At 47.9% G+C, this 10,824-nt stretch overlaps 5 protein-coding genes across 5 annotated transcripts; 3 read left to right on the top strand and 2 right to left on the bottom strand.

Moving 5' to 3' along the window:
- Positions 1 to 241: 241 nt before the first annotated feature.
- Positions 242 to 1,802, top strand: BDQ94DRAFT_177108 (M20 family metallopeptidase). The gene is made up of 4 exons (XM_026772822.1): positions 242 to 380; positions 448 to 1,256; positions 1,319 to 1,458; positions 1,515 to 1,802. Exons 1-4 carry the CDS (start codon positions 288 to 290, stop codon positions 1,730 to 1,732), a joined length of 1,260 nt encoding a protein of 419 aa, XP_026628006.1. The 5' UTR covers positions 242 to 287; the 3' UTR covers positions 1,733 to 1,802.
- A 1,662-nt stretch (positions 1,803 to 3,464) lies between these two features.
- On the top strand, positions 3,465 to 4,301 carry BDQ94DRAFT_140057 (uncharacterized protein). Its single transcript, XM_026765548.1, has 2 exons — positions 3,465 to 3,724; positions 3,778 to 4,301. The coding sequence occupies exon 2, from the start codon at positions 3,782 to 3,784 to the stop codon at positions 4,214 to 4,216; it is 435 nt and encodes a 144-aa protein (XP_026628005.1). The 5' UTR covers positions 3,465 to 3,724; positions 3,778 to 3,781; the 3' UTR covers positions 4,217 to 4,301.
- Positions 4,302 to 4,891: 590 nt separating this feature from the next.
- Positions 4,892 to 6,165, top strand: BDQ94DRAFT_177104 (putative zinc-containing alcohol dehydrogenase; the record flags this gene model as incomplete). The annotated part of the gene is made up of 3 exons (XM_026772821.1): positions 4,892 to 5,765; positions 5,820 to 5,915; positions 5,986 to 6,165. 3 exons carry the CDS (start codon positions 4,892 to 4,894, stop codon positions 6,144 to 6,146), a joined length of 1,131 nt encoding a protein of 376 aa, XP_026628004.1. The 3' UTR covers positions 6,147 to 6,165.
- An 814-nt stretch (positions 6,166 to 6,979) lies between these two features.
- BDQ94DRAFT_168669 (uncharacterized protein) lies at positions 6,980 to 7,836 on the bottom strand (the record flags this gene model as incomplete). The annotated part of the gene is made up of 2 exons (XM_026771124.1): positions 6,980 to 7,538; positions 7,598 to 7,836. The coding sequence occupies 2 exons, from the start codon at positions 7,834 to 7,836 to the stop codon at positions 6,980 to 6,982; spliced, it is 798 nt and encodes a 265-aa protein (XP_026628003.1).
- Positions 7,837 to 8,161: 325 nt separating this feature from the next.
- BDQ94DRAFT_168668 (uncharacterized protein) lies at positions 8,162 to 10,468 on the bottom strand (the record flags this gene model as incomplete). The annotated part of the gene is made up of 2 exons (XM_026771123.1): positions 8,162 to 9,453; positions 10,315 to 10,468. The coding sequence occupies 2 exons, from the start codon at positions 10,466 to 10,468 to the stop codon at positions 8,162 to 8,164; spliced, it is 1,446 nt and encodes a 481-aa protein (XP_026628002.1).
- Between the last annotated feature and the right edge of the window lie 356 nt (positions 10,469 to 10,824).

Here is a 10,824-nt window from a genome sequence, read left to right as displayed (position 1 = left end):
GTCTTATTGTCTCACCGTAACTACCTTTCACGGTTGAAACTCTGGCCGAATACTCGGGATCAAATAGTTTAGCATACAGTCACACAGTATTGGTGGATCTCTCCTATCACAATTTTATCGGCCCTAGTCCCTTAAAGCACTGTATTAGTCAATTTTACCAGGATCTCTTATCTTTGCACTTCGTCCTATTCCTCTCCTCTTCGTATAATAGTGCAGAACACCAGTACCGGCAAGGCTATTACTTCATCCACAGATGCCCAAGAAATTGCGGAACAAGTGACAGCATCATGACTTTTGAGGACTTCCAAGAATCTTTGATCGACTCCGCCCTTCAGACCATCCAAAAGCATGAAGGTATTCTGAAGGAATTGAACCACCAGGTGAGATTACTATCCTAGTATACCTTCCTTTCAACATAGGACTAAATACATTTTGCCTTCGATATAGATCTGGTCAAATCCAGAACTGGCTTACGAGGAGCACAATGCACATCAAAGTATCTGCGATCTGTTTGAGAAACTCAATCTTGAAGGTTATCACATAAGTCGGGGCGTCTATGGCCTCAAGACCGCAATGAGAATCGAATATAGACAAGGCCCGTGCCCTGGAAGACGAGTGGTTGCCTTCAATGCAGAATATGATGCCTTGCCGGAGATCGGTCATGCATGCGGCCATAATCTCATCACAACTAGCTCAGTGACTGCATTCATTGCGACATGCGAGACAATGAGATCGTTCTTTCCAGAAAAATCAAAATTTGCTGTTCGGCTGCTTGGTACCCCAGCTGAAGAGGCCGGTGGGGGCAAGGTGCAGATGTTACAACAGGGCGCATATAGTGATGTCGATGCATGCCTGATGGTCCATCCCATGCCAATTGCATCTGGTGATCCTCATCTATTGAGCGTGGCAACTGGGCTGGCGGGAGGTTTCCTGGCAATTGATGAGGTACGTGTAACCTTTATCGGTAAGCCTGCCCATGCGACAGCGGCTCCCTGGGAGGGTATAAATGCCCTTGATGCGGTCGTCGCTGCCTATCTCAATGTGTCCCTCCTTCGACAGCAGATGCTGCCCTCACAAAGAGTCCATGGGATCATTGTCAGTGGAGGAGACCGGGCTAACATCATCCCGATGTCCGCAACCATGGAATATTCCATGCGCTCTCCTACATCTGAAAGCCTGAATGTCCTCAAAAAGAAGCTCACAGACTGCTTGGAGGCTGCTGCGACAGCAACTGGCTGTGAACTAGAGCTGAAATGGTAGGTGCTCCATGCATACAATACTTGTCTCCACTTCAGTGTCTTATTACATCACGCATCAGGGGAGTTGGCTATGCGGACTTGAAGCCCAACCCGACCATTTGTAGAAGCTATGTCAGTGCTCTGAAAGCGATGGGTCATCATGCAGTTCTCGACGGTTCGAATATCGAGGGAGTCTTGAATGGCGGCTCCACCGACATGGGTATGTCAGCATCACTTCACGTTTGCTAAGCTCCTTTCCATACTAATTGCCCCCAGGGAATGTTTCTCATGCCGTGCCTGGCTTCCATGCTATGTTCGCTATTCCAACTGAGGGAGTGAATCATACACCTCAGTTCACTGCAGGTGCTGGGTCGGCAGAGGCATTTAAACGGAGCCTTGCATGTGCGGCAGGAATGGCTGTCACCGCTTGTCAAATTTTGGTCGACGATACTTTTGCCGCGCAGGTCAGGAGCGACTTCGACTCGGGTGTTTAGTCTGATATAGAGGTTAAAGAATCAGTGTGAAAGCTCATCCTATTAGAGTGTCAAGAGATGACACCCTACATCTCCCCGTAGTAAACCGATGTAGCCACTAGCGAATGGATTTAGATGATCCTTCAATCCACCACCCATTTGACACCCATTTGACTGGCCATCGTGTGGCAGAATTTGTGCAGTGTAATCATAGGTTGGTGTCTTTCACGCTTCGATCCATTTTCTTTTGATTCGCAAGCCAAGTTGTACGATCTAGAGGAATATGGGGCGTTTTAAAAATGCTTGATGTTTATTGATTATCTAAGGAAGTCAACGCGAGGCATCATATTCCAAAAGCTCGATTAGCCTCTAGAAGATTTTCTTTCCTTCAAAGAACCCATACCAAAATCAGTTTCGTATGACTTGGAACTGATAACTATTAGTGGGGATATACATCAGTTACTGACTCCAACTCGAGGGCAAACCGGTGAATATCCTGAGGACTCTTCCCTTCTACCATCCTGTTTCTGGCTTGATAGGATAGATATACTTTTTGTGTTGGATTGGGTCAGGTCGGGCCAAAAGTTTTTAACCTGGAGCGGGTAGACAAATCAGAACCTGCCCTACAGGTTAAATGAGTAAATCAGAGCTTAGTCCAAGTCTTAGTAAACTAGATCATAAGATTTTCATCTCTTTTATAAGATGAGTTAAAAAATTTTGATCCATAGAACAAGTTGGATTATAAATAAACTTAAGTTGGATTATAAATAAATTTAAATAAAAACTTTTTTTTTACTGTAATATAATGATATTTAATTATATAATAAAACTGTAATAGGATCTACTTGTCAGAGTAGAAAGCCTGTCGAGTGTCGACTAGGCAAGGAATCAACCATGAAACAATCTAGATTCGTGTGCAGGTGACAAAGGTAGCCTTTATCCACATAATAGACTGATCCTTACAGGATCAGTTAGTAAAGCAAGATAGCCATCGAAACGGTCCCCGAACGCTATCGATGACCTCACGACTCATAGAGTCCAACATTCGACATCTTGCAAGCACGAGTTGAAATTAGAGCGATTAATGATAAGGGTTTAATATCTCCTGATAACTTAACCTTGAATTTCGCGATTAGTGTATATAGATCTTTCCTTCTTCCAGACCACGGGAAAATCTTTGCACAAGTTTATTTTGGACCTCTAGAGAGAATTGAAATATAACTGATCCTATTCTTTACTAACAGTAGAGCTGCACAGTCATTCCAAGGACTATGTAATTGTTCCTTGCGAAATATCCCCACCACTCTCAAAGGTTTCCTCCTTGAGTTGCCTGCCGGAGAAGACCGCAAGTCGCGGAGTTACAAATTGCATTGATGTATCCACCTAGGCAAACGTGCGTATGACAGCTGGCTGTTTCGTATATTTGTTGGCGACTGACGGATGGTCCGGCTGATCCTGACGAACAGTTCATCAAGGCGCAAAGGGCACCAGGGCCTGGACCCTGAACTAGTTTCAGATTCCTGTCACTTTAACCTAGTGCGGGATAGGCTCCGTTGCCTTCTTGGCTTATCGGCATGCAGGATAATGGTTTGATTGGTGGGTAAATGGAACCGACCAAGCGCTTTGCAAAGAGGATAAAATAGCCGGCACCTGCGAATGGTGGTAAAGAGCAAGAACAAGCTAGGTGTATGTGGCTTGCACAGTAGTGAGCTGAACATCATGAGCCTACGTTGCATTTTCTCTGCCACTTGGACTCAGACTTGCATGGATGTCCGCTAAATTTCCGGTAGGGGTTGCACCCATTGCTTCGAGTTGCATTCGAGCTGCGGTTTGTCCGATGCAGTTCAGCTGCAGCCACAACTCGACTTCCAGGCCCTTTTGTATCGGCAGCAAACATGCATATTCGTATGCTATTAAAACTAAGGTCTTCCAATTCCCAGACAGAGGCGCCCAGATTACAACTAGTCCATTGACATGAAGGATCTTTCTCTCGCCTCGCAAAACACATACATGGTAAGTCTCTACAGCTCCCGAGTGCATGGAACGCAGGAGTCTGAGAACTGCAGCACGATGCCCTACACTCTCCCGGTGGCGATTATCAACGATACTGAGGATGTCCTCACAGTAATTGAGAAGACATGCTGGTATTACGCCAACGGCGGCGCCTGGACCGACGATGCCGGCCACAAGCTCACCCTCACCCTCGGCGGAAGCGGCACATCTGGTATGCTGCGAATTAGGGCCTCGTCGGGTCACACATTCAGTGTTGTCGTGGGGTACCATAATTACGAGTTCTGGTGCGATGCACAAATTGATCTTAACGATGACGATACAGCAATTAAGCTGCACCCGGAGTACTATAACGGTGGGAGACTATCGTCCCAGGCAAATCCCTCTATTGAGCGGAAGAGTTCAGCGGGGCGAACGGTGAAGGTGCACTTGCAGAGTCTACCGTGTGGAATTCCGCCTGTTATTATTAATTACTCGCAAATGGGCGTCCATTGAGAGGTGTGGTTATATTGAGGGGTTTGGACGGAGTAGATTTGAATATGAATACTTGGGCATCGGTATTAGGCCCATAAGAATGGCCAAAGCTATCCTACACTACTCCTAGGCCTACATAACACAGGTCATCTCTTCATGATAGGAATTTCCTGGCTTTTGACCGTTAGCTTCCCAGGAACCATAGCCTGATTTCAGGGTTTTAAGGATATGTTAATCTGTAAGAATCGTAGCCCTCAGGTTGGGATCATTCACAGGTTGAACCAATATCAAACAGCTAACTGTGATAGGAAAAAAAAAAGGGTAGAGCCTAAGGCATGACAGGCTCCTTGCGTCCCACTCTCATGCATATTCCCAGACTTTCCGCCAAAGAGGACACTGCATGACTGCATTCAACCATATCTGTCATGCCCTCGACCCCTCCCTTGTCTGCAGAGCCAAGCAGGCCTGTTACCACTGGCCTCATTTCCTTCAGCTGCCTTGTCTCACGTGGATCGTTCCGCCAAAGTTGTACATTTTAGCCGATTGTTTATTTCCCCGCGGACCGTCGGTGCATAAATACACCCCTAGCTCGGCTCTCTTGTCTTAGCTATATCTTTAATCCCCAACTAGGTTCTTCCCTTCTACCCGGATCACTTTCTCTGCTACAAGTTCTACTGTCTACCGCCAACCAGCATAATGAAAGCTGTCATCTACAAAGCCCCGAACCAAATTTCCATCGAGGAGCGGCCCAAACCAACCCTCCTACACCCCACCGACGCCGTAATCCGCATCCTGCACACAACAATCTGCGGCACAGACCTGCACATCCTGGCCGGCGACGTCGCGACCGCAAAGCCAGGCCGAATCCTCGGCCACGAAGGTGTTGGAATTATCGACTCCCTCGGTGTTGCCGTGCGCAATTTCTCTGTCGGCCAGAAAGTCCTCATATCCTGCATCACCTCATGCGGGACGTGCCACTATTGCCGGCAGCGACGGATGCCGTCACAATGCGCCGACGGCGGCTGGATACTGGGGAACACGATTGACGGCACGCAGGCGGAATTTGTGCGAGTTCCGCACGCGGCGTTCTCACTGCATGCGCTCCCTGCAGCGATTGATGAGAGCGTGGCGGTGACGCTGTCCGACACAGTGCCGACGGCGTATGAGTGTGGGATTTTGAACGGGGAGATCACACCGGGGTCTAGCGTTGCCATTATCGGGACCGGGCCGATCGGGCTGATGTGTTTGCAGATGAGCAGGAGGATGTTTGGGCCGAGTGTTGCGGTTGTTATTGGGCGCGGGATGAAGAGGATTGAGATGGCAAGAGCCATGGGTGCGGACCATGCGTTTAGTGTTCTAGATGCGGGCGGCGTGCAAAAGGTAGTTGAGGACGCTGTGGCAGTCTCTGTGGGTGTCAGGGGATTCGATGTTGTTATTGAGGCTGTGGGAAATGCTGAGTCGTTTGAGATGGCGCAGGGGCTTGTTGGCCCCGGTGGCACGATTGCCTCGCTCGGGGTCTTTGGGTGTTCGTGCGAGCTGCGCCTGGAGAAGCTGTGGCATCGCAATATCTGTAAGTCCTCCTCGCGTTATTTCGCTCACCACTGCCTTTACTGATGTTCGCTAGGCTTACGGACACGACTCATTGACGCTGTGTCAACACTCGATCTGCTGCAGATGGTGGAGGGAGGGCACATCGACCCGAGTTTCCTGGTCACACATCGTACGCTTCCCGCTCTTTACACTTTTCCACGTATGTATATCGGCGTGCGCTAAATACTTATTCCCTTCAGGATTCGCCTTTGATGATATTGAGAACGCGTACGAGGCGTTTGAGAAATCGTCTAAACACGGCAGCTTAAAGGTCGTCGTCTCCATGCCGAGCACGGAGTTTGCGTCTGGCGTGATTAATGGCCCGTCTGCAAATGGTTCCTTGCAGGTCTTGCGCCTGTAGGTGTCGAGTTATAACATCTCATGACAAGAAATTGTATGTCGTTATGCTATATGCTGACAGGCTTGTTGGTTGCCTGGACTAGCTGAAACCAATTCGTAGAACGGTGAAGCCGTTCGGTGGCTCAGTGACTACAAATTGATCTCCCTAACAATAAAGATAGTCCATACATCACAAGCCTAGCGCCAAACTTAAAAGTACCCGTCAACTTCCTACTTTGCGATACAGAAGCTGTCAGTGCCGTTTTCACCTCATCTAACTTTCTTCTTCCATCCCGTCCGATCGAAACTATAGTATACTCCCGGCAGGGATCTTCATTAGGTAAGTTAATCTCGATAATACCCTGACGTTCCAAAACTAGGTCGCAAGCGGAAGGATCAATGCTCAACATCATGGCAATGACAACCACTGCATCGCTTTCGACTTCTTCAGGGATTCGTGTGGTGGGATCCCGCATGAGCCAGTCGATCAATTGTTTAGGCAAAAGATCCCAGAAACAATGTTCCTGGGCCTCCTGTCTTTGGGTACATAAATAGTAAGGCCAGATAGTTCATCACTGACGTGTAATTTGGCAATTGATTCTTCAACATCCACCACAACACCATCTTGAGAGATTCTCAGAATAGAGTAATCTCCGTCAGTGGCTTCGATTCTAGCTGTGCGAAGTGACTCGTAAAGCCCCTACGGATCGGCATGATATCTTGGGCTATTAAATGTGGCCGCGACCCTAACATAGGCAAAAGATGTGAGCGATGTACAGGCTAAGAGATTCATGACCCTCACCGGATAATGGCATGCGCCTTTCTTTTCAAGTCTCGGTGTGGCGTTGAGATGAGTTATGTTGTCTCACCAGAGAATGAAGTTAACTCCTTGATGGACGCAGATAAGTAGCGATTTGCTAGGTCGGTCCACTCGAAAAAGTCTTTCAGGCGACGCACTTCTTCCAGACTGACGTCAAGCATTTTAGTCCTACCTCTGGATTGCGATGCCAGATGTTCCCGGTCAGGGATCGCGAACTCCGTCTCGGCAGATGAGAGCCCCTCTGTTCCATCTGGGTAGATAATGGGAAATACTGGTCTTTCCAAAAGTGGAGCCGGATCGGCACAATGCCTCTCTGTCGGAAGAAGAGCATTGAAAAACCATACCTTGCTTTTTGTCTCGCCGATTGTTGATCTCCGGCTTGTTTCCAACAGCTCATCATCTACCATCTGAAGGGTAAGTGTTTTAACCCCTAGGATATCAATGAAAATGTCTTTCGGGTCCTCATAGTTGTCATTTAGGGTGACCTTCCCACGAATACCTGTAGTACTTGACCATAAACATTCGGAGATTCTGTACCAGCCGGGCTCGTCGTTTGTCATACCGAAAATCAGGCTTTTATCCTCGTATTCGCGTCTATTCATGGAAGATTAGAATTTCTGGTGCAGCCTCCCTCATCTAAGAACGAAGTTGACACTTGCCGCAAATCATCAGCGAAGTGGAAAATCTCCTGTTCAGAGAGACACCGGTAGATGGCGTAAATCTCGTCAAAGTCGACGCAGTCATTCTGACTCCGCTCTCCTAGTTCTACTATTAGGTCTGACCATGAAGCATTGGGAATGCCCAGCGTGTTTCCGAAGAAACGTGAAAGGTGTCCCAGTTGATTTTCCTCGAGGATCTGTTTAAAGACATGTTGAGAATATTTTGAAATCATATTTGGTGGTGCCTCCCACAGACAGTGATCAAGACCGGCCCATGCTGCATCACACGGCTCACCCTCTTGACGCTTGGGCGCGAAAATGTAATTACCGTCTTTCAAAAAAAAGACCTCGGGTGGAATATGAGCAACTAGTCTGGGAATTCGGGAACATTGAACTTACTTGATGCGGTCCATGGCGGCCACTCTGCTCTCGGAAGCAAGATACCTCGCGTCAATTGCAATATATAAGTTCCACAGTCGCTCATACGAGGGAACGGAGGATCCATCAGGATTAGCGCTCTGATTCCAGACTAGCATACTGAGGAGGAAATCCACGTCGTCATCCTTCCCGACCGGGAAGTCGTTGTGAAGAAAGGTCCACTTGGAGTATATTTTTCTCATCTGTAAGTCCTTCTTCAAGGTAAAGGAAGGGAAAGGGTTCATCTTCCTCCATAAAGCGTAAGCAAAGGTTCTGGAGGTTGGATAGAGGCAGATATGTCTCGTCAAGCCGGCAGTTATCAGGCAGGTCCATATTGCAAAGTTTTGTTGCATCCGTGCTTCGAATCTCCATGATGATGTCAGCAGCGTGGCGCAGTTCAGACCTTTGATATCTTCTGAGATACTCCAACAGTCTAAGAAGTTTCCCAGGACGGGACCCCGCGACATACGTCCAGCTGTTTGAAAGAGATTTGCCATCTAACGCAACGAGACTCAGTCGACCGCGAATCCCAAAAGACGTGCTTAGCCATTCGCGCCACGACAACTGGGCTGAGTGAGGTCTTGCTAGAATGTTCTCAAGATATGTTGAGTGCATGAGCAATATGTTCATGCCCTGGGAGTTCCCCGTTCGGCCCAGAAGACCCTCTGGTCCATATGGATTAATACTTGGCAGATACATCTCTTTCTCCTGTGGATTGACCGTATGGCCATTATCACAGTGGACACGATTGGCACAATAGCCGTCTTCAGAATGATGTAGCTTGTGAGTCAGATATAGGTAACGAAGATGAGATTTCGATTCACCACACATCTCTCTATACGGGAGACTGTAATTCGCCAGTATTGCGGATCGGACTGCATTGACCGACGGCTCCACAGTGCCCAAGTGCACGAACAAAGCTTTGCGGCCTTCACTGGCCAACACCGCTAGATCCAAAACGCGAATATCCACGTCAGCAGGTATGTCGATTTCTCTAGTCTTTGGTAAGTATATGGTTCCACTGTTAGCGGATACCCATTCAGCATTTCGTAAAGGTAAAATGGCAAGCCCTTTCAAGGTACTCATTTCGGCGTCCTCGTCTTCAATCTCCAACAGAAGTTGCGAAATGCGGCAGTGGAACTCCGCACTGGTAAAATGCGACTTGACTATTGACGTCGATCTTGCAAGATCATTTTCCAGAATATTGAGGACGAGGTCAAAAGACAGAATCATGAGTCCGTATTCTTCAAGAATTTCTTCTAGCGCGGCCGGGTAGGCGGCGAATAGGAACGGATCCAAGCTTGAGTCGTCCAGCAATGGATTGCCATCGCTATTCTTAAAGTCGTCAGGCAGAAAGGCAACGCTATCTATCACACGAAGGCTGTTGCCGTGTCTCGACCTCCAAACCGGCGTAACGGCAATCAAATCCCGGACTGACTGAGCCAGTAGAGATTATAAGCTACCGACGTCATTCTCTTGCAAGGCAGGAAACTTGACCATATGTAGCACAACCCTGGGTCTTCGTAAAATTGTAACACTGCATCCACGAATACTAAGGTAATATGTGGTAAGAGGCAAAGGTTCCTTCTCGAAGTTGTCGAGACATTTTGTCTGTTTGTGCTGGTGTTAATGTCGGAATGTATCAGGGACTTTTCTTTTAATTTAGTAGATGTCTGTATCAGGACGTTTCTATTGCACTGAACGGAAAATGGGTCTCACTTTAAAGCTCGACTCGCAAAGTGGTAAAAACGCAAATATTCCTCGTTTCTTAATCAAAGGTCTGGAATTTATTGTGAGAGGGAATGCCAAAATAATCTCCGCCTCTGAGAATATTGCTTCGGTATCCTGCGTACCCAGGATGTTACGGTCGTCGCTCGTCGGAAGGCCGGTGGCAGTGTACCTTGTCACATGATAGCGATGCTCAACGGCGGTAGACTCACTCCCCTCTATGACAGTGGTCTGAGTGACAGAGCTGCGGTATTGGTCACCCAACTTTCGAAGTGCCAAACAAAGGGTTGATTGGTATTTCTAACCATCAGCTGCTGCCTGCCAATTCCGATCGAACGAGAACCATTCCAAATAACAGCAGTCGATGCATCTTGAAATGTTGTTGACCAGGAGCATGCCATGTGATGTCCAGGGGCAATACAGACCCGTATAGATACTTAGTATCTGCGTAGTATCAAATAGTAAAAAGCCAATTTCATTGCCCATGACAGACATTGGTCGCCAACCCAGCGAAGATCGGCCAGTCAAGGAACTACACTAATCCAAATTCGGATGTGCTTGCATACCGTGGCCTTGACCCCGCACAGCGCACGACTTCGACTGAGCTCTAGGCCAAACGTATAAATCGAACATTTTAGCTTCCAATACCCGGATGCTACCAGAGACTGCGGGAAGGTTCTCTTGACATATTGGTTTGGGTGTATCAGTGTGCGCAATCATGGTGGAATAGCAAGTTAAGGACTGTTTTACATGCGAAAATGCTCACAGATATTGCTCAGCCCCGTGACGGGTTACCGGCGGGTTTTTATTAAGTGGGTATTTACTGCCATGCTCCCCGAAACCCACGCCGGGTGAAAGGCAAAGTTTTGTTAGTGCGTAGGACCCTATTTTTTTGCATCCTCCCGTGGCTCAGATAACACGGTGAAACTGTACGGAGAGGGGGATCACGCACCAGACACGATGTTCGAATTCTGCATAGAGAACATTAGAAAATCTCGGCTCAGCCCCTACAGTGCTCGAGCGCTGCCTGTATCGACGCTTTCTGCCTAACAAGTCCGCCGTTGCTAGTGAGTTAA

Source organism: Aspergillus welwitschiae, assembly GCF_003344945.1.
Source record: "Aspergillus welwitschiae strain CBS 139.54b unplaced genomic scaffold BDQ94scaffold_10, whole genome shotgun sequence".
Lineage (NCBI taxonomy): Eukaryota > Fungi > Ascomycota > Eurotiomycetes > Eurotiales > Aspergillaceae > Aspergillus > Aspergillus welwitschiae.
The sequence above is the reverse complement of the archived record's forward strand: the minus strand, read 5'-3'. Positions and strand labels throughout refer to the sequence as shown.

Bases quoted from the DNA above. Each gene is read 5' to 3' on its own strand.
- BDQ94DRAFT_140057 (XM_026765548.1), top strand. From the start codon at position 3,782: ATGCCCTACACTCTCCCGGTGGCGATTATCAACGATACTGAGGATGTC.
- BDQ94DRAFT_177108 (XM_026772822.1), top strand. From the start codon at position 288: ATGACTTTTGAGGACTTCCAAGAATCTTTGATCGACTCCGCCCTTCAG. The intron at 381-447 runs GTGAGATTACTA...CCTTCGATATAG, and splicing joins TGAAGGAATTGAACCACCAG to ATCTGGTCAAATCCAGAACT. The intron at 1,459-1,514 runs GTATGTCAGCAT...AATTGCCCCCAG, and splicing joins TGGCGGCTCCACCGACATGG to GGAATGTTTCTCATGCCGTG.